This window comes from Thermobia domestica, chromosome 4 (genome assembly GCF_964235325.1).
Source record: "Thermobia domestica chromosome 4, izTheDome1.hap1.1, whole genome shotgun sequence".
Taxonomy (NCBI): Eukaryota; Metazoa; Arthropoda; class Insecta; order Zygentoma; family Lepismatidae; genus Thermobia; species Thermobia domestica.
This window is the reverse complement of record NC_137457.1, coordinates 313,570,370-313,592,240: the sequence shown is the minus strand read 5'-3', so window position 1 is coordinate 313,592,240 and position 21,871 is coordinate 313,570,370. Positions and strand designations below refer to the sequence as shown.

The 21,871-nt window shown below is 36.8% G+C and overlaps 1 protein-coding gene across 1 annotated transcript in view; it reads left to right on the top strand.

Annotated features, from left to right (window-relative positions):
- The window catches only part of Task6 (TWIK-related acid-sensitive K[+] channel 6), an 836,358-nt gene that overhangs the window by 343,755 nt on the left and 470,732 nt on the right, over window positions 1-21,871 (top strand). Inside the window, exon 3 of the mRNA XM_081756527.1 lies at window positions 10,504-10,659. Coding sequence (XP_081612653.1) covers window positions 10,504-10,659 — 156 coding nt within the window. The remainder of the gene's footprint in view (window positions 1-10,503; window positions 10,660-21,871) is intronic.

The following is a 21,871-nucleotide window of genomic DNA, read 5'->3' as shown; positions in this document are numbered from 1 at the left end:
ATTAGTTAGTTAGTGAAATATAAACAGGGAGAAGAGGGATGCCATGCGTAATTGTAATGGAAGATTTCGATGTAGTTGCGGAAGGAAAACAGGAAGGGAGTGTCGTAGTCAAATACGGTTTAGGCGAAAGAAATGAAAACGGAGAGGGACTGATCAATTTCCTCCTCTATTACAGACTTCACTAGTAATGATTTGGATAAAATATGGCTGCATGTAACAGCTCTTGGGCTGTTACCATAATCTTTCAGCTCATTCCTAGTCATTTGTCTCTTTTAATCTAAATGACATGACCTAGGCAGGGCCAGCCATAGGCAATTTGCTGCCCCATACAATGGGATTATTTGCCGCCCTATTTCTCCAGAAAGAACAAATCTTAAAAGTTACGATTTTAAGTATGCTACTGTAACATACTAATTTCTAATCCTCAATGTGTGAAGTTGTAGAAAAGTAAAAACTTCTAAAATTAAAGATAAAAGAAACAAACAGGCTGAGGATCCGTAAACCCACTTTCAAGGAAGTGAAATTTAAAAATTAAAAGTAAAATTGTCAATAAATAAAAACAAAATAAGGAACTGCATACAGGTGAAAAGCCAAAAACAAGAGTATATAAACGTAAGAAATTGTAAACAATGGGTCAGTTATTGGTCATTCATTGGCAGTTAGTCAGAACAGCACAGAGTCGACCATTAGAACCTCATCAGGATGGACCTCAGCCTGTACCGCTACAACCTTCTGTAGGTACTTAGTAATTATGCCGAGAAACAACGCATAAGAAGTTCGTGCGTGGAGGTCTTCCTCCATGACAGGCAAATTTTTGTTAAATCTGTAATTTCTATATTATTGTCATGACCGTTTTTATGTACTACATATTATTGTCATAACCTTTTCTTTATGTAACTACCTTCATTAAATTATCAAAATGCATCAAAAATAGTATTATCCTACTACCGAGTATAACAATAAGCTATCTCCCACAATCACTTATACCAATAGTAAACAAAAACCATTATTTTAAGTTACGAAACACTACCCCATTATGAACAACGAAAGGTAGGGAAAGACCACTCGCGCTCAGAAAGGCCTAAACACTACAAATACAACCTCGTTGTGTCTGTTTTTTTCTTTAAATAATAATGTGTTATGTTAGTGAAAGATAAAACAAACACACCTGCAGAGGAAAGACAGTAATCCTTTTTTATATAATTCAATATCAAGCTTCAATCTCAATATATTTGCAATTCCAGCGCAACCAGCTCTTTTATCTTTATTTCTTGATTTTCCTTCTACATCTGATAAAATTAAAAAAAAAAAACTTGTGTTCATCATCAATGATAAGGAACTTGTTTGTGACAAAGGGGGCCGCGGTGGATCAGTGGTAGAGCGTTCACCTCTGGTGTATGGGGTCCCGGGTTCGATCCCAACCCTCGCCAAGTGAACTTTGAGGTGGACAAACACCGTGTGCGTGGGTTTTGTCGGGGTTCTCCCGTTTCCTCCCACTTTCTTCATTCCACCATTTTCACTCATCTCTCATCATCACCGTCTCCTTTAGCCTAACCGGCATAATCGTGGGACGTAAAACTCAAAGATTTCATTTCATTTTCATTTTTGTTTGTGACGAAGACAAGACTAGTTTTCATATCACAACTGTGATAACTAACTAAATGGAACAGGTGTTCGCTACTCTTTAAGAATTGGGTTCTTGTATTTGATAACAATCAAATAATTCATGTTGGTATTTTTTGACTATTTGCTTGAGCACTGTCCATGTGACCTTAAACTAATGCAACCTAAACATCATTTATGAATATACTATTCAAATAGAAGGTCAGGTTAATAAATTTAACTACCATTATCATGAAGTTTGTTTCCAACCAGTAATAATTACTTTAAATAATATTACTTTAACTAATAATAATGACATATTTTGACGACCTGTGCAAATGCACATGTTGCGCATATGGTAGAGCCGGCCCTGGACATACGAACATAAAATTAGAAATTTTACTTCAGTTGATTTCAATTTATCATTTAGATCTATTTGAGCCAGTAATTGTGTTTTTCCAAGTAGTTGTGTGTGTGTTTTTTTAAGTAATTACCATAAACGTTGGCAACACTGCTAGCATGTCCTCTATCCTTCACGAGAAACCCACCCACACAAGTTCGATCCTGACCCGATCCCTTCACCCCCACCCCCCTTCAGTTCCCTTCACTTGTCTTCTCGAAGCACGCCAAGAATCAAGGATGTAGGATCTTTAGGAAGGTCTTAAGGGGATGAGAGCGATGGATGTTGAATGGGGTGAGGAAAGGACTAAGGGACCTGAAAGGGAATCGACCTTTATGTGCGGAAACGGAATAGGAAAGGAGGGTTAAGGTAACCCCTTTCCTTCCCTTAGTTTCCTTTTTTTTTCACTTCCTTGTTCCTTTACTCTGTACCTCTATTACGTACACTTACTTACGGAGCTTTCAAGCGCTTCTGGATCTTCTTCATACTCCTCTTATTTTTCGTATATCTCCTCTGCTGAGTAACGTTTCTCCAATAAAATTTAAGACAGAACAGACTTTTGCTTGTTAAAGGTTATTCTAAGATTTAAGTTGTTCACAATAATACCTGTACAGCAGATCAAAAGGGATTAAAACTAAGGATTATCAGCAATTTTATTGCCGTTTTTGTGAAAAAATCGATCGGGCCGAAAAGGAAATCAAGTCGTTGAATATACGTCATCACAGATATTCTGCCATTATTGGCAGGCCACTTGCCGCAATTGAGAAGCTTCCATACTCCACGGTCTTCCGCTAACCTCTCCGTCTCCACGTACGGTTTTCCTGTTTTAATATCGTTCATTAATTGTAGTCTCCTTCGCCCTCTCCATCTCTTTCCTGCCACTATACCCTCTAGCACGTCCCTCATAATACAGTTCCTTCTTAGCCAATGTCCCAACCAGCTTCTTTTCCTCTTCTTAATAATATCTAAAATTGTTCTTTTCTTCCCAACCATTTCTAACACCATCTCATTCTTTTTCCGCTCGACCCAGCTAATTCTCACCATTCTTCTCCACACCCACATTTCGAAGGCTTTCAGTCGTTTTTCATCATTATTACGTATTGTACATATTTCTGCCCCATACAGTACAATACTGGACACGAAGCATTTTATGAGTTTTTTTTTCAACACTTTATTCAAGGTTCCACAAAATAGTATTTTCTTTCTCCAGAAGATTTCTTTCGCCATTCCTATCCTTGCTTTTATTTCACGTTCACACTTCATATGATCACTAATAATACCGCCCAGGTATCGAAAAACTACTCACCTGTTCTATTTTCTCCCTCCTACTTCTATATTTGACACCGACAGCTTCGTTCCAATCACCATGTCTTTTTTTTGTCTTTCTAACATTTATTTTCATCCCATATTCTTTCACAGTCCTTCCACAAGTTTTCTAACATCTTATTGATTTTCTTTCCAGATTCCGCTATAAGCGTCATATCATCTGCAAACCATATACACCTAATAATTCTACCTCCTACTGAAATGCCGTGTTCATTTTGTGGGTTCTTTTTAGTGGTGGGCACAAAAACCGGTTTTTCGGTTTTCGGGTTTTAGAAAAACCGAAACCGGGTTTTTAAAATTTTCAAAGAAACCGGTTTTGGTTTTTCGCCGAAACCGGTTTCGGTTTTCTTCAAAACCGGTTATCGGTTTTCTCCAAAACCGGTTCGGTTTTTCACCTGATCCGGTTTCGGTTTTCTTCAAAACCGATTCCGGTTTTTTTTTCAAAATTTGTTTTATTTCTGACCAGAATGGTGTTTCGTTGTTCTCAGGAAACCGAATCCATTTCCACAGAAATAGTTTTATGTGTTTTCGAAAAGTTTTCACCGAAACAAGTTTCGGTGAAAACCGAACCGGTTTTGTAGAAAACCGAAATGTCGGTTTTTCGGGTTTCGGTTTTTGTAGAAACCGGTTTTCGGTTTTTATAAAACCGGTTTTGCCCATCCCTAATTCTTTTCCACCCTCTCTTCTAGATAGATATTAAATAATGTAGGGGAGAGACAGGATCCCCGTTGATCTCCCCTTCCAATTGTGCTTCCCTCTGTCATTTCCTCCTGTATTCTAACGTGTACTTTAATATTAGATAAAGAAATATATCCGATTATTGTAAGGGTTTATTATTGAAGAGAAAAAAAGTTAAAGTCAAGAGATTACATTCTTGATTTAGGATGTTACAGTTCAAAGCAAAAGTTGAAGTGGATAATGTATTAATTTGAGTACAATTTTCTTGACATAGAAATAGAATCGTAATTTAGAAAAGCAGGGCATATTTTTGACCGTGTACTTTCTCCAAATTTTAACATTTGCATTTTGTGTTACATTAATTTATTAAATTTACTACCATCTGTGAATTAGGCTTGTTTGAAAATACCTTAGATTGGGTCATTCAGCCATAAACTAAGTGGCGGGGATCATAAATCCTGTATGTCTTTGAATTTTCTTTCCTTCAGCTTTAGAAGACAGATTGGGAAGCGAAGAAATTATTTTCTTATCATAATTATATATGTCCTATATCACACTACTTGATGTGCATATGTCCAAGGGCGCTTATGTTGTGGTTTTCAAGGGGGGCAAGTGTAAGCAACGTTTCAAATATAGTTTCAAATTTTGCTGTAACTAATGTAAAAATTCTATTTGGTTTTCGATATTTCCAAGAAAAATTTCCTCTTAGGGGAGGGGCCGCGGTGGCTCAGTGGTAGAGCGTTCACCTCTGGTGCTTGGGGTTCCGGGTTCGATCCCAGCCCCCGCCAAGTCAACTTTGTGGTGGACAAACACCGTGTGCGTGGGTTTTGTCGGGGTTCTCCCGTTTCCTCCCACTTTCTTCATTCCACCATTTCATTCATTTCTCATAATCACCGTCTCCTTTAGCCTAACCGGCATAACCGTGGGACGTAAAACTCAAAGATTTCTTTTTTTCCTCTTAGGGGGGCGAGCGCCCCCCCTTGCCCCCTCCGCCCCCCCCCCCTTCCCCGATGGGCGCCCTTGCATATGTCTGATTAAGATGTATTTTTAATGTATACAAATAAAAGTTTCATAACTTTTTAACCCTCGGACTATCAACGGGGACGGGTTGTACTTTGTGCCACATTTTTTTTTTTTTGTAATTACTCTTCTACTCTATTCTTTAAAATTGTAAAAAAAAAAAAAATATGTTATTGCTCAACATGTTTACCTAAAGCGTATATTTTACGGTGGTACAAATTGAATATTAGTGTGCCTCATAAATTTGCTATCTTAAGTTGGTAGGCACAAAATTCTGTCCCCTCCCCCACTTGGTAGGAAATGAGACTAACATTTAGAAATGTCACTCTTAGATGTCAGTATAATAAATATTTTAGTTGTTAGTCTTATTTCGTGTACAGTTCACTTCAATCACTGTAGATTTTTGTGAGAGTTTCTAATTTTTTTTTCTTTCGCGAGATATATTAAATCTTAGCAGGTGGGTACAAAATGACCGCCCCCGCCCTCTTGGTAGTCCGCGTTGCAAAAAATACCTCGGTAGTGTGAGGGTTAATATAAGAAGTTTCTTTCATAATTGCCGGTGGGGACACTTGGTCGAAAAAGTGTAAAAAGTTTTTCAGGACAGCAATTCTAAATGAGATTGGGTTTTTCTGGTTTTTCCTCATTCACATCAGGCAAATGCCGGAATGGTACCGAACATACATATCCAATGCCACCTTCTTCCTTCCTTTTCCTCGGATGTGTGATCGCCGAGAGACGTCATCTCCCTTACGTACGCGCTAACATGACCAAAGATGCCGAAAGCCCAAAAATATCATTCCTAATCCTAATCCTAATCCTAGTGACGGGCTAACATGGCCATAGATGCCGATAGCCCAGAAATCTAATTCCTAATCCTAATCCTAGTGACGCGCTAACATGGCCATAGATGCCGAAAGCCCAGAAATATAATTCCTAATCCTCGTGATGGGCTAACATGATCATAGCTGCCGAAAGCCCAAAAATCTAATTCCTAATCCTAATCCTAGTGATGGGCTAACATGGCCATAGATGCTGAAAACCAAGAAACCTACATCCTAATCCTAATTCTAGTGACGGGTTAATATGGCCATAGATGCCGAAAGCCCAGAAATCTACATCCTAATCCTAATCCTAATATTCTTTCATAAGTTTCTGATGTCACAGTGTGTTCATCAAGAGCTACCAACTGCTATATCTATCGTTGAAATGTGTTTATGTTTATTACAGATATTCATACTGGCAACTTACACATATTCATTTTCAGGCACGAGGTTACTGTCCCGTGGCCCCACGTAGCGTAGTACACTAACGCTCTTGCCTTCGGTGCGAGCGGTCCCGGGTTCGATTTCCGCTGCGGCACTCGTTCAAAAAATTGTGAAACGCTTTTTCAGGCCAGCCACCCTGAATGAGGTTTTCCTGGGTTTTCCTCATTCACACCAGGCAAATGCCGGAGTGGTACCTAACTTACAGGTCCCAGGCCGTTTCCTTCATTCCCCAATCCTTTCTTCCTTCCCTTTCCATGGATAGTGTGCTCGCCGAGGGATGACACCCCTCAAATGTGACGGGCTAAATGGCCATTGATGCCGAAATCCCAGAAATCTAATTCCTAATCCCTAATTACTGTTCCACTCTGACCTGTAATTAAAATGTTTATAGTGATTTCTTGCGTATTTGAAATAATTTATATTATTTCAAATAACGGTGTACATATGAAACAGTTAATCACTGTAATTATTATGTTTGTTCTTGTCATCAAGTTATTTACCATCTATGCGTAGAAACATTACTAGATCTAATACAGAGTGTCCTTAAAGTCACGTAACCCGAAATTGGAGCATCAGAACGTTTGATCCATAAGTGCGAATGAACCGAAACCCTACCCATGGTCTTTGTAAATATTGTTGAGCTATAAACCGTGGTGTAGGAATTCGATGTTCGTCCTCACAAATGTCATAAAGTGACGAAAGTGGATTTGTTTTGCACAAAACGTGAAAAATTAGGAATGAAAGGTATCATAGTTATGTTTTTCTGTAGAAAGATGGGAATGAAAATGGGTAGATTGCGTAGGAATGTATCATTCAGAAACAAGAGCGACACATTGACACCAAGTGTACATATTCCACAACCGTGATAATGACATATTGTAAAAAAAAAATGCATATTTTATGGCATTATGGCGTAATATGGTAATACTGATGGTACCAGACAGTGTCAACGCATGTAGCTGGCCACCAACTATCCTACAGATAGACAGTCACAAATAAACAAGCAACTCCCAAATCATTCAGCAAATCATGACCAGATGTAGATAGATAATTACGTTTCCTCAACGATTTATGTATATAGGAGAATTTTCTATATACATCTAGAATTATATAGAAGAGGTGTTTTCTTTTCTATATAATATAAAGTAACAGTAATTGACTGACAAGAAAATCGAAGTTGTGATTCTAGTCGTATTACATATATCGGACGAGCTATACTTTGTATTCTGTGTTTAGATGGTCTGTAGTGTCTTATAGTCAATTCGGACAGAAATTAGGTAAACGTTGATATTATCCAAAGGTAAGAAATTTGTCAATGAGATAAACAAAACAAGATGATTGAGAAGTTATTCTGATGAGTAGTTTTTGAGAAAATCTGGAAACACTGCTTTTTTTTATGGTACTACAACATGGTTTTGTTTTTCATAGTATGACAACATACTCCTAACGATGACACACCTAACCCTCAGAGTGAAGCGTGCTATAAACTTGTAAATAAAGTGCAGCATATTAAAAGTAAGACATGATAATTTTGCAAGAAACAAAAACAGAATAAAAAGGTAAACTAAAAAGAATGTTCACGAAGTGTTTTCCAGGTGCTTAGGCTAAAGAATCGCTCTATCTCGCACACGGTCTCTCTCTATCTGTTTCCCCTGCTAAAAGCCTTTTCAGTCGAGGCTCCTTTTATATGCAAATGATGAAGAAGTAAAAAGAGTCTTCCCCCTCATTCCCTCCCTACACCTCCCGTCACCCCTTTTCATCATCCCCCCCCAAATCTAAATCAACTCTCTGGTCTCCGCCTACGTGGAAAGCATTTCATACTGTATTTGTGTTAAGAGTTACTTTTCAGCTAGGAGAAAATTTGTTTCTACGACTTTTCCCCTTTTTCTTGACTTACCTGTTTCGTATATCACGGAATAAGTAATGGTGTTACTTTTTTATGTATATCTATTCATCTGTCTGTCTATTTATTCCATTTATGTATTTATTTTGCTTTAGTTCAATCATAAAAAATAATTTACAGTGGGGTATAAGGGTGTTTTATACCGATGACAGCACGTACCGATGACCAACAGATGGCAGCACGTACCATTGGTCAACAGATGGCAGCACGTACCAATGGTCAACAGATGGCTGCACGGACTCTATATTTTCAAATGTATTATTTTTGAAAGTAGTTTAGTTTACCAAAATCCTCTATATATTTACTCTGTCCATGTGTCCATCCGTCTGGAAGACGAAAAGTTTCAAGAACTACTTGAATCATTAATATTGGCCAGAACGTAGAGGTTCAAAAATTAAGAATCATGTTCGTTGACGGAGATGATCCATCTACCAGAAGTGGTAGAAATCATCCACTCCTGGTTTCAATGTTGGTCAGTATAAGGCAACAACGACAGTGTCGAGTTCCGAAAACTCGGCCTAATGTAGACCGAAGTATAGCTGAGTCTGTGAAAACGCCGGGTTATCGAGAATGGGGTTTAAAAAAATAGAATAACTACGCGTATTTCCTTAGAAAATACAGTACTGTATTTGCATGCATTTGGTTGCTTGAGAATGCAACAGAGAATAAACTCTCCAATTACCCTTAAACAAAGGAAAGATACGTACTTAATGAAGGCATAGAGCCTTTACTATATATGAAAATAAAAATTAATAAATACACACTGTAGAGTAATTTACCTGCAAAGACAGGCCTCAGGAAATACTTTATGAAGCCGTAAAGCTGTCTATAATGAAAATTAACTAACCGACTTTGCAAAAACTAGTACAATGACCTTGAACGGATCTGCGCGCAGGGTTTTTTCGCCCTGCCAGGATGTCGCCGAGCTACCTGGACTGCCAGGTTATCGAGTTCCGAGTTTTAGAGACTCTGCTGTAACAGTTATCGAGAAGCTTTTAGAATACACAAAAGACAAAAACTTTTACAATAAATACTATGATTTATATTACATCAGAACAGTATATATTGCAAGGTTCTACACGTGTTTCCAACGCTACATCTGGCTGTAAACAACTTGAGAAGACAATCACGAAAAAGACGTCAAGTAACGAAGATTCATGCAATCAGTAACATTTCTGGATAAAAGGAGCCGGAATATCGCCCAAAGCATCAATCTCCACCGATTTATCATCACCTCTACTCTCTAGAACGCCTGGTCTCTGAGAGCTCCTTTATCCTTATCGCTCTCTAGGACGTTTGGTCTCTGAGAGCTCTTTTATCCTTATTACTCTCTACAACACATTGACTCAGAGAGCTCCTTTACCCTTACCACTCTCTAGGACGAATACCACTCTCTAGAACGACCGGTGGACAAAATCGTGGCCGTGCGTTTTCTCCCACCCTTTTCCTCCCACCTTCTTACTCCACCAATTATTCTATCATCATTCACTCGCTTCCCTTAGCCTAAAGGATATAATCGTAGAACGTTAAGCTGCAAGAAAGATTTTTTTCAAACCTCCCCCATTAGCATACACATTTTAATAATAGTAACACGATAGCGATCAAAGTCGATCCAAGTGCTATTTATTTAAATATATATATATATATATATATATATATATATATATATATATATATATATATATATATATATATATATATATATATATATATATATATATATATATATATATATATATATATGAATGATCGATGTGGATTTAGATAACGTACAAACAAACATACGAACAAACAAAAGTTCTACTCTATATACAGGGTAAACCAAAAGTAGATCAAATGTAAAGGTTAACATTTATTTTGAGATTATTGAAATGAAATTAAATCTTTAAGTTTTACGTCCCACGGTTATGCCGATTAGGCTGAAGGAGACGGTGATGATGAGAGATGAGTGAAATAGTGCAATGAAGAAAGTGGGAGGAAACGGGAGAACCCCGAGAAAAAACACAAGCCCGGTGTTTGTTCACCACAAAGTCCACACGGCGCGAGCTGGGATCGAACCAGGGACCCTAGGTTCTCTGAACTATCTGAAAAGATAAAAAGTTTAAATGTAAATAAATATATTTTTTTAAAAAAAACTTATAACATAAACACCATAGTTATAATGAATACCGTTGTTACGGTATAGCCCTAACACAAAACCTATTCACCTCTTGACCATATACTTTTCATTCACATTTATATATGAATCTATAAATGTATCATTTGTACTAAATATAGTATAATTGATGATTTTTTAAATTTGTTTGCAGAGCTTGAAGCATTGGTGAAAAGCAAATACAACATATCAGAAAACGATTACAAAGTCATGGAAACGGTAGTTCTCAAGGCAGAACCCCATAAGGCTGGGCAACAATGGAAATTTGCAGGGGCCTTTTACTACGCCACTACAGTCCTCACAACAATAGGTAAGTACGCTTTAATTGTTGTTTTACCTGCAATGTCATATTCTAGAAATAAGATTATTTAACTACATTGTTCCTAATTCATCGTTGAAGGATTTATAGAAAAAAGGAATGAAGTGTATGTTGTGTTTATTGATCTAGAAAAGGCTTTTGACCGTGTGGTAGGGATACGCAGGAGACGAGTCGAGACAGGATTTTCCGGACAAAATTCGAGTCGAGACACGGCTCTTCCAATAGAGAAATATATATTTTTCGAGTCAAGACATCACTTTTACAGCACATTTTCGAGACGAGACAGCCACAAATCTTGTGTCGTACGCATCCCTATCGCGTGGATTGAGAATCGTTGTTAGGGAGTTGTAAAAAAAGTTGGGTTGAAATGGATAGATCGAAGACTCATAAAATACTTATATATGAACCAACAAGTAAGTGTTAGAATAGGAAAGGAAATTGACCGAGGATAGTGTGATTGGAAGGGGAATGCTATCTGTAGCCAACATTAATTAATATCTTATCTAGAAGAGATAGTGAAAAAGAGACTATATGATGAAAACGGTATTTCCGTAGGAGGTAGAATGATTAGAGGTATACACTTCGCAGATGATATAGCGCTTGTTGGAGAATCTGAAGAGAAAACCAATGGAATGTTGGAAAACTTGAGGAAGAGCGGTGAAGAATATGGGATGAAAATAAATGTTAGAAAGTCAAAAGTCATGATGATTGGAACAAAGCTGTCGGTGTCAAATATAGAAGTAGGAGAGGGAAAAAATACAGCAGGTTACTAGTTTTCGGGTACCTAAGTAATATTATTAGTGATGATATGAACTGGGAACGAGAAATAAAAGCAAGGATGAGAATGATGGAGGAACCTTTAGGAAGAAGAAAAGGCTGTTTTGTGGAACAGAAAAAAGACTCATAAAATGCTTCGTATGGGCTATTGTACTGTATGGGTCAAAAAACATGGATTTCACGCAAAAGTGATGAAAAAACAAGAGGAAGCTTTCGAAATGTGAGTGTGGGGAAGAATAGAGTAAATTACGTTGAGCTGAAAACGAATGAGAGGACGTTAGATATGGTGGGGGGAGAAAATACCATTTTTAGATATTATTAAGAAAAGGAAGAGAAACTGATTAGGACATTGACTAAGAAGAAACTGTATCAAGAGTGACGTGCTAGGCGGTATGGTGGCAGGAAAGAGAGGGAGGGTGCGAAGGAAGCTACAATTAATGGACGGTATCAAAACAGAGAAATCATACGGGAAGACGAAGAGGTTAGCGGAAGACCGTGAAGCATGAAAGCTTCTCAGTTGCGGCAAGTGACCTGCCAATAATGGCAGAATAACTATGATGATGATCATCATTAACAGAACTTATTTTAGTACTGCCAAAATGTCTTGATCCGTGGCAAAAATGCGAACTAATGCTCACACCCACGCGTTCAGCCAATAAGGATTGAGCTGTTGCTAAGCGAGAGAGAGGATGACGAATGGGAGTGGTATTCCTTCAGTCGATAGCAGCGCTTGGAACGGAAGACTAGGTGTCAAGTCAATGTGGTATATCTGTAGTAGTACGTATTTGATAGGTTACTGTCCTTGTTTGTAGAGGCACTGCTGTTCTTTTTACATGGAGGATATTAGTTGATAGGATGTTGAGAATGAAGAAACAAACAGTTTTCTGCACTACTTTACAAAGTTATCAGATTAAAAAGCAGTAAAAGTCAGTAAATGTAATGCATTTCTCGTTTTATTTGTTGCTTTATATGATTATTGAAGTGATTGTTGTGATTGAAGAGGAAAATGAAAATAGAAAAATTGCTGCACAAAAATAATTCGGTTCGATACTTTAATATATACAGGGTGTCCCAAAAGTAATAGTAAAAAATGTAACCACAGATTTCTGGCACCAAAATAATAATAATAAAAAAAGGTTTATATGACATATAGTCCGGAAGTGGACAGGGGCGGAGGTAGACAGCTTCGAATGTGAGGGGAAAGGAATTTTACGCCTGCCAGCGATTTAATGATAGGGGCTAGAAAGTGAGTTTATAAATATATATAAAAATCATATTGATATGTTAAATATGTCAATGTTACATAGCTGAGCCAGAGATTCTCCATACGTCATTTAGAGATTCACCGAATGTCTGTACGGCACGGGTATTGAAACTGTGCACCAAAGATGGAAACCATACAGGAAAAACAAGTTGTTATCCATGACACGATTACACGCACATGTTCAATGGGAGTGAAAGCAATGACCACTTAGCATGGTTGTGTAATCTCAGGGGGCAATGGAAAGTGGTATAAAAACTAGAAACTTGCAGAGACAGGGTAGAAATAAGTACAAGTGTAATTAGTCGTGTAAAGTAATGAAATAACAGGTAGAATACACAACGACGTACTGTATTTGTAACGTAGTATCTTACACAGAGTAGCACTACAAACTACTAGGTCATACGTGCTAACAACAAACATACCTACAGAAGATGTTCAAAGTGCTGTCCTCCCACATCTACACAACCTGCTAATCGTGAGTTTCGAATACATTCTATCGCTCCCGGTGTGTTGCGTAACTGTTCACACACATCTTCAATGAGGTTTTGTAACTTGGCAAGTTCCCTTCCCCCTCATATTTGAAGCTGTTTAGCTCCGTTCCTGTCCATTACCGGACTATGTGTCATATAAACTTATTTTCTTGTTTTGGTGCCAGGAATCTGTGGTTTCACTTTTCGTCATTACTTTTGGGACACCCTGTATAAAGGTTCTCCCATAAAGTGCACAACTTTTGAAATCTGTTATTTCTATTTTAGTAAGTTGGCAGCACTGGACGTTAGAGATTGTTATCTAATCTTCTTATGCTTAGTTAGTAGTTACCGAGCACCAAATACCGCATAATCGTCATTTGTTCTCTGTACGGTTTAGGAATCGAGTGCTTCACAACGGAACAGCGTGTTGTCATCGTGAAAACTTATTACAAATGTATGGTGAGTGTTATGCAGACATTGTTCGCAAAACTCAGTAGAATGTTTGGTCAGCGTCATCACAGTCACGGAGTTGTGGAACATGCTTAGCACCTGCCTTGTGCTGGATTTTTGTCATGTTATATTGATTAAAGGACACATCCTAACGAAGGAAGAAGGGATTCAAAATTTATGTAAAGAATGCAGTAGGTCACGACCCCTTAAGAGGCTTATCACTGCGAAATTAAAATACCGCTAATTTTACAGTCATTATGTGATATCTTCAAATAGATAAAAGATAATCAAAATGTGGAACAAGATCGCCCTAGACAATATTATTTTGCATGAGGTACCGTTATCACGAATCGCCTAGTAGCTTTCCGTTTGTAGCCATTGTCAACGCAAGATTTACATAATGAAAAAGTTCATCATGTAAGTTAAACTGTCTTCAGCACATAAAACAAATTCGCAAACAAATTACATAATTTTTAACATTTTATTATAGAGTTTTAATTTGTATTTAAATAAAGGATTTTTTGTTTTGTTTATTTTTAAAAATTAAATTTAAAATTAAAGTATTAAATATAATACAAATAAAAAGTTTATAACTGGCCGGTTACACCATTTAGAAACGCGAAAATAAATGCCGATTTTCTAAATAGCTAGAGATCGAAAGCAGATAATTGAGTCATGATAACGATATCTCATGTCAAATAATATTGTCTAGGGAGGTCTCATTCCACTTTTCGATTATCTTTTATCTATTTGAAGATATCACATAATTACTGTAAAATTAGCGGTATTTTAATTTCGCCGTGATGGGGCCTCTTAAAGTTAGAAAGATGAAACTCGGTATATAAACTCCCCATTAAAAATAGATGTCCCAGCGTTTTTGAAATTTTCCGTTTCAAGCGTGCAAGGGGTCATTTTACGTAATTCCTTTCTTCATATTGGAAACGACGTTGTCTGTTGATTATGATAGCATCGCAGAAAAAACGATTGATCCATTTGAAATAAGTTCTGGAGCATACAAGTTAGTACCTATCTCAAACTAAAATTTTATCATGACATTTTGATTTAAGGGAGTTACAGGTTAAAATTTTCAACGGAAAATTGAGTATATAATTGAAGAACGTAAATTTCAACTAATAATAAATACACTACACACCTAAAAATTAGATGTTAACACAACTCAAAATGACTACCATCGTAGTGTGTTACTTATGTGTTAATTTAACACCACAATGACATAGCCTTCCGAGGAGATCGGAAATAACTAGTAACTGACAGGAGAATTTGCATTGGTGTTTGTTTGGTATGAGCAAAGCTTTAAGCATTTATACAAAGTAACGAGTAACGTATTGTGTTTTCCATAATCGGCTACAATAATAAATTCGTAAGTCTATGAATTGTCCGACGTTTACATGAGTACCAGTACTGCCATCTGTTATTCTTATATGCTAGGAGCTTCGTGCAATAATAAGTTAGTTGTTACTTTTTAGTGCGATAACATTAAGTAGCGAACAACGTATTTTTGCACTTAAAAGCAACGAACAATGTATTATTGCACTGTGTTCCTAGCACATAAAACAACAAATGGTAGCACTGCTATTTATGTAATGTTGTCAGACAATCCATAGGCTTACAAAACTATTTTCATGACAGATTACAAACAACATAGTACTTTATTCGTTACTTGATATAAATGCCAAATATATTGCGTAAAACTTTGGTCACAGCAAACAATAAACATCAATACAAATTCACACTCCCAGTTACTAGATATTTTGGATATGCTTGGAAGCGATGTCCTTTTGTTGAAATAACACACAAGTAACACAACAGCGGTACTCATTTTAAGTTGTTTTAACACCTCATTTTTTGCTGTGTAGAATTTTAGGGTAAATGTGGTGCTTTTTTTTTTTTTTTTTTTAGCGAATGACACTTGTTTATTTTTCTTTAAAAAGACCATAACGTAAAGAGAAATAAGATGCTCAAAGCACTGTCAAAAATTAAACTTTGACTCATCACACCTCTCTCTCTCTCTCTCTCTCTCTCTCTCTCTCTCTCTCTCTCTCTCTCTCTCTCTCTCTCTCTGGGAGTCAGGCCAAAGGTTGAGATGATCGGTCAAGAGCGAGGAGTCAGAATCACGCGGAGGGCTCTTGAGGAAATATCGCTGCCTGCATCTTTTTGACACTCAGCGCCCTTGGAGTGACAACACTGAAAGCGCTTCAAGTACTCGGAGGAAGTTGAGGAGGGGCGGAGGTTGTGAGGGATAGAAGGGGGGTGGGTTGTGGTGAAGTTGCAGTCTGGGGTCGCAGAATGAGAGAGTGTGCATGACTAAGTAGGGAAATAGAAGACAAGATATCTTGTTCAGCGATCTGTGACGTCATTAGATATTGGAAAACTGTCTCCGTTAGATAGTAGCTGGGGCTGGCCTTCCAAATGATGAAGAGATCCACTCTCTCTTAATTTTTCAACGGATAAAAAAAGTTATAATCATAATGATGATGATACTTTACTGCAACTCAACTTGACATATAAGAAGGGAAAGTATCATGATAGAGGAATGTGTACCATATATATACTATATAGCGTCATTTACCCGCTTTGCTGGGTTAAAATAAGGCAAATTTGTAATACGTTCCGTTAGTCAATCACTTTTTACCATTACTAAAACGATCTCTAATATCGGTTATTTTCCATCATGTTTATATTATATTCCCCTTCTCCACGTTGCGGGTCTGAATTTGAATTTAAGGGGCATCGGAAGTGTCACTGTTCATCTCAGCGATTCCGAAAATTATGGATTCGGCACTAATATAGCTTATTTTCGAACATTTTAACATATATATCTCCCCTTTCCCAAGTTTCTGAGCTGAATTTGGATTTAAGCGGCATCGGAAGTGTCACTGTTCTTTTCAGCTATCCCGAAAACCATGGATTCGACAATAATATCGGTCATTTTCCATCGTTTTTAAATATCTCCTCTCTCCCCTAAGTTGCACCATCAAAGTGAAATGAACTAATCTGTGTTGAAACTTTGTTCGAGATCGGTTGAGTGGCTCAAGAGCTATTAAGCTACAAATATAGTCACTTTCATTTATATATCGAGTCTTGAGAGCATAAATATCATATGGTCCAGTTTTCTAAATTTTTCAGGAAACTATTTTGAAGTGATAAGTATGCCCTAGCAAAGCAGGGAGTTTGAGTTTTGCGATAACTGTTTCCTGTGTATTACCGAGAAGCTATTTAGAGTAGAAATTCGATAAGTGTGCACCTGACATAGCAGGTACAAGTTACCGAAATGGCTGATAAAGTCAGTATCGAGAAAAATTGGACATATCACATTTGTGCTCTCAAGACTCGATAGGTTTTATTTTTCTTTTTTTAAATTTGAGATTTAGACCTGGAAATGTTTCTTCCACGTTTTTCGATCCTCAGCTTCCTCTTTTAACTCCCAATATTTTCTTGTTTTTCTCAAATTATCAATCAGTTGTTCTTCTTCGTATTCCTCGTTTTTCTTCCATCTTTCCTTCTACGGCGGTATGAAGAAGACAATTTTTCCGCAAGATGTGTCCAATCCAATTTGCCTTTCTACGAAGGATAGTAGCTAAAAGCGTCCTCTTCTCTCATGTCCGTTTTAAAGCATATTCGTTTGTTACTCCCTCTATCCATTTTATTTTCTCCATCTTCCTCCAACACCACATTTCGAAGCTCTCAAAATATTTCTTCTCTAACTTCCGTAATGTCCAAGTCTGAACCGTCCAATGCTTCATACATAGCACTTGACCAACTTCTTCCTAAGTCCAATACTGACACAGGAGGGTCCCACAGGTGGTCTCTAAAATCTGATTGTCATATAGCACATCTGATAGAGCATTATGAGTAATGAACATGATGAAAATTTAAGGTGCTATGGACCAGAAGGATAGGAGCTAGGATTCTTCAAAATTTGAATATCCAAAAAATTATATTATGGAATTATGTGCGTTTAAAGTAAATATCTTGAAAACTGTTAAAGCAATCAAAACAAAAGTTGCACAACATAATGAGAACAAAATGCCATATCGAAAACCACAAGCAGTGTTGCCATAGGTGAAGTAGTGTTGCCAACTCAGCATAAAAATATTTTGTTTGAAATAGTACCATAAACAAGTGTGCACAGATTTAAAATACACTATTATCATTAAACATAACAGTGAAGTGTAGTGGTACAGTGTTGCACACTATTAGAACTACAGGTGCTGAAAATGTACATTGGAGAAGTCTGATATTTGGCAACAAAGGTAATAAAGGAATGCACTAGAAACAGGTGAGAATTTTGCATTATACTTCTGTAGCTCCGACGTATAAGCAGACAACTCGCGAAAACAAAAATGATACACGCAAGGAAAGAAACACGTTTTCTAATTCTGTAAACTGGTTCTCGATTATCTTATCAATATTTGGAAGAGTACTTTCTTGGTTTCTGTTTTTCGTGTTAAGTGACATATCCTTTTACTTTCTCTCCTACATATAATATGATTATGTTTGTACACTGTAATATTACCATATTTAAATTGGAAATATAATTGAGGCGCCTGGTATCAAAAGCACAAAATTCTTTTTTTTTTTAACCGAAATTGAGTTTTATACCGTTTGTTATATGTTTGATCTAAAGGAATTGCATGGAAACATAATTTTGTTTAAAAGCTTAATATTTCGTACAAAAAATCTAGATCAAATATGTGACTTTGTACGCGTGTAATGGAGCTTTACTGCACGTTTTGCGAGATTATTCGAAACTAAGCAAACTGTATGTTGCGGATTTCATACACTGAGAAAAAAAATGTAGGTGGCATATTTAAAAACGTAGGTTACATTCGTAATTCCTGTAGTTTCTGGACTTAACGTATAACCGTATATAACATCCTGCACCAAACGTATAGCTGAAAAAGTATGTATTATACGTACTGTCTGCATAAGTGCAATGACGTCATTCGTGTGACGTCATCTGCAGTAACAAGTATATACGGAGGTGATATCTAGCTTTGTGACGTCAGGATCGTATGTAGCATGTCGGTTAATAATGACGACACTCACTGACTATCAGGATGGAGCATAATTTCAAGAAGTATGCAATATACGTTCTGTACATATGTTTCTTGCATTCAATCCCGAGACAGCATCTATATTGTACTTGTTCCCCGTACGTACGACTAGATACAGTATACGTATTGTACGTATGTATTATACAGATTTTCCTTATGTCGCACACAGCTTGTCCCGATACAGCATACATAATATCCGTATGCACCATACAGAGTGCACATATGTAGCTTACAGACTGTCTGCATGCAGCATATAGATTATACGTATGTCGCGTACAGGTTGGCCATATGTAATGTATGGATTGGATGTATATAGCTAATAGGTTGTCCATATGAAATATACGGATTTTACCTGTATCGCATACGTATTGCCTTCTTGTTAAATATGGATTGGACATATTCAGGATCTATATTGTACGTATAGTGCACCATTATTAAAGTGCTGCAACATACTGCAAAATGCATGATACATTCTTACTGTAATGTTGTCGCATATTGTTTTTCTCTGTATGGAAACAAAAATAGTTTAAAATATGGTTGATATCCTTTGTGCCAATAATAATAAAATTAACAATACTACACTTTTCAAATCTTAGTTTGGAGCAGTGAAACTGTCCAAAGAAATGTGTTTACCTGCAGGGTGTCCTGTAAGTTTGGGCTTCCTGCTAATTCGTTGGAAAGCTACTGCAAAGCCAAGTGTTGAAAAGTGACACAAGCGTTAATTTTAAAATTATGGGCACAAAGAAGGTTAACCATATGTTAAACTATTTTCGTTTTCATACAGAGTAAATCAATATGTGATATATTACTGTAAGAATTTATGATATGGTTTGCAGTTAGTTGCAGCACTTCAATAATAATGCAAAATGCACAGCCATATACAATCCTATATTCAAACTCAAACAAGATTTACGTACAATCATTTATTAAGCTGTTATCATCCATTGCTTGTACGACATAAAGATTATTTTACCTCATTCTTTTCCTTAATAGTATCTTCTTCTAAAGTGCAGTTGTTACCACAAGAGGCCTGAATAGAATTTTCCAGAAATAACTTCTCTGTACATTTTAATTAACAGGTATGGTTTTTTTTTATGTCGCAATAATTAAAAGTATGCTGACAGCCGAAAACGTGTTCGCTCACAAGATGATTCCTACTCAGTACTCGCCATTAAAAATGCAACACCAAGAAGGAGACTGGGTAGCTGCACCAAAGTTCCCAGGCAGATACCTAATAGTAAGTGCAGAATATTCTTAAACGTCCGCTGTATTCGCTGTGACAACGTAGTGACAGCGGAGGAGTTGTGCAGCCATCGACTAAACATATTTATCCTTCCTTGCTCTAGACATTCTGCAAATTTGGACTTTCCGGGATGCATCCTTCTTAGTGCAACATTTTAAGCAACGAGCAGTTTAACAGTCTCATACATTACTTAAAGAAAGAGCAATGATTCTCAGAATTACTCGGAAGATATATATACAATAATTTAAAGCGGTTATTTCAATCTTTGCAATTCAGAGCACGTATAGCTAAAGGAACACTGATTTTAGCCAGATAGTAACTAGTAAACTCAATCACACTCAGTACCATTAGTTGCTTGATGTTATCCGTAAGTCAGAGATCATGGTATCTCATTTCGTGTAGGTTTTTGCATTTGTTTAATGCTAAAAATGTATTTTATCGCTAATTGAACCCAGTACCATATATATACCGACAGGACGTACCTTAGTCACAAGGTGACATGAGTGAAACACTAAACTATTCGATTGACACCTGCGGCCTTGTCAACCCTAGAGAAAGTTACAAAGTGATTAAGTAAATACGGAACATAGTTCATACAAAGTATAGCGATGTATGAAGTCTCCGTTTCATATGACTTGGATAAAGGATACATCTGAAATATCAACAAAGAAATATATAATGATTTCTCTGGATAATTTGGATTAGTCCAGAATTCGAACACATACATTGGTAAGTCCAACTTTTTTTTCTTTTACTTCTTTCTTCGGATTCCCAATAAAGTTGACTACTGAAAAGCTGAGTTATAGATTCTATATTAAAACAACACCTTCGCTAGACATGTTCAGTACACACATTGCCTTACATACAGAACAATACATTAGTTATTAATGCATGTCTGAAATAATAGTGCTTCGTATAGAATTTTACTTCATCCAATCGTAATAGCACAAAGATAAAAAATATTGCGAGGGATAATGTTATTATTACAGAGAAAAAGAGTTGAAATGACTTAACACTAACAAACATTTTCTTTAAACAGAGTTAATATTTTATTCTAATTTATGGAAGAAAGAAATAATTTGTAGTACAGTATTTTTATTAGGGTTATATATTCGTACAAAAGAATGTAAATACAATTGGGTCTGTCTTCAGAAAGGACGTACTTTTAGCCACAACCTACACTGCTTCTTTTCACTGTCTTCCAAGCAGAATCTTGGTTTTGTTTTGATGCACGAAATACCTGAAACAAAAATCAGAAAATATTTAAAATATTAAATTCAGTGTGCTTAACTTGGTTGTACTTAACAATACAAAGTATCTTAACATTTTTGAGATTAAATGGACAAAATATGTTTGGTCAGGTATGAACTTTTGGGTTGCACGTAGAAAAACTATGAAGTGTTTATTGATGCTGAACAACAACTCAAAATGTATTACTATTCAAAAGTAAGTGGGTACCCCAATGGTGTTCGGGGTACCATGGGGTACCTAATGTCTGTATTTTTTAGATATGTGGAAATGTATGTCTCTAAAATGTAGGGAACTGACATTTGTTTACCGAAAACCTCAACTCGGTAAGCCTTAGGGATATTGAGATATGGGAAAATAAAGAGCGACACCATAGAAGTGTGGGGTTTGCGTACTAGGTGGTGCAGTTTCGGAAACGTAATTACGAGGGCTTACAACAACCTCAAAAGTAGTTTCAATTAAATACACTACACACACGCCCTGATGGGGGTTTTCGGGTACCATGATATTCGCAGAACTCTCATTTCTAAATATTCTAAAATATGTCTTAATAACGTTTTAAAGAACGTTAGAGGTGTGTGTTTACCGAAACCGCAAGTCGGTACGCCTAACAGTTACCGAAATATGGTGAAATAAAAAGCGACACCATAGGTACGTGGAGCTTGCATATTAG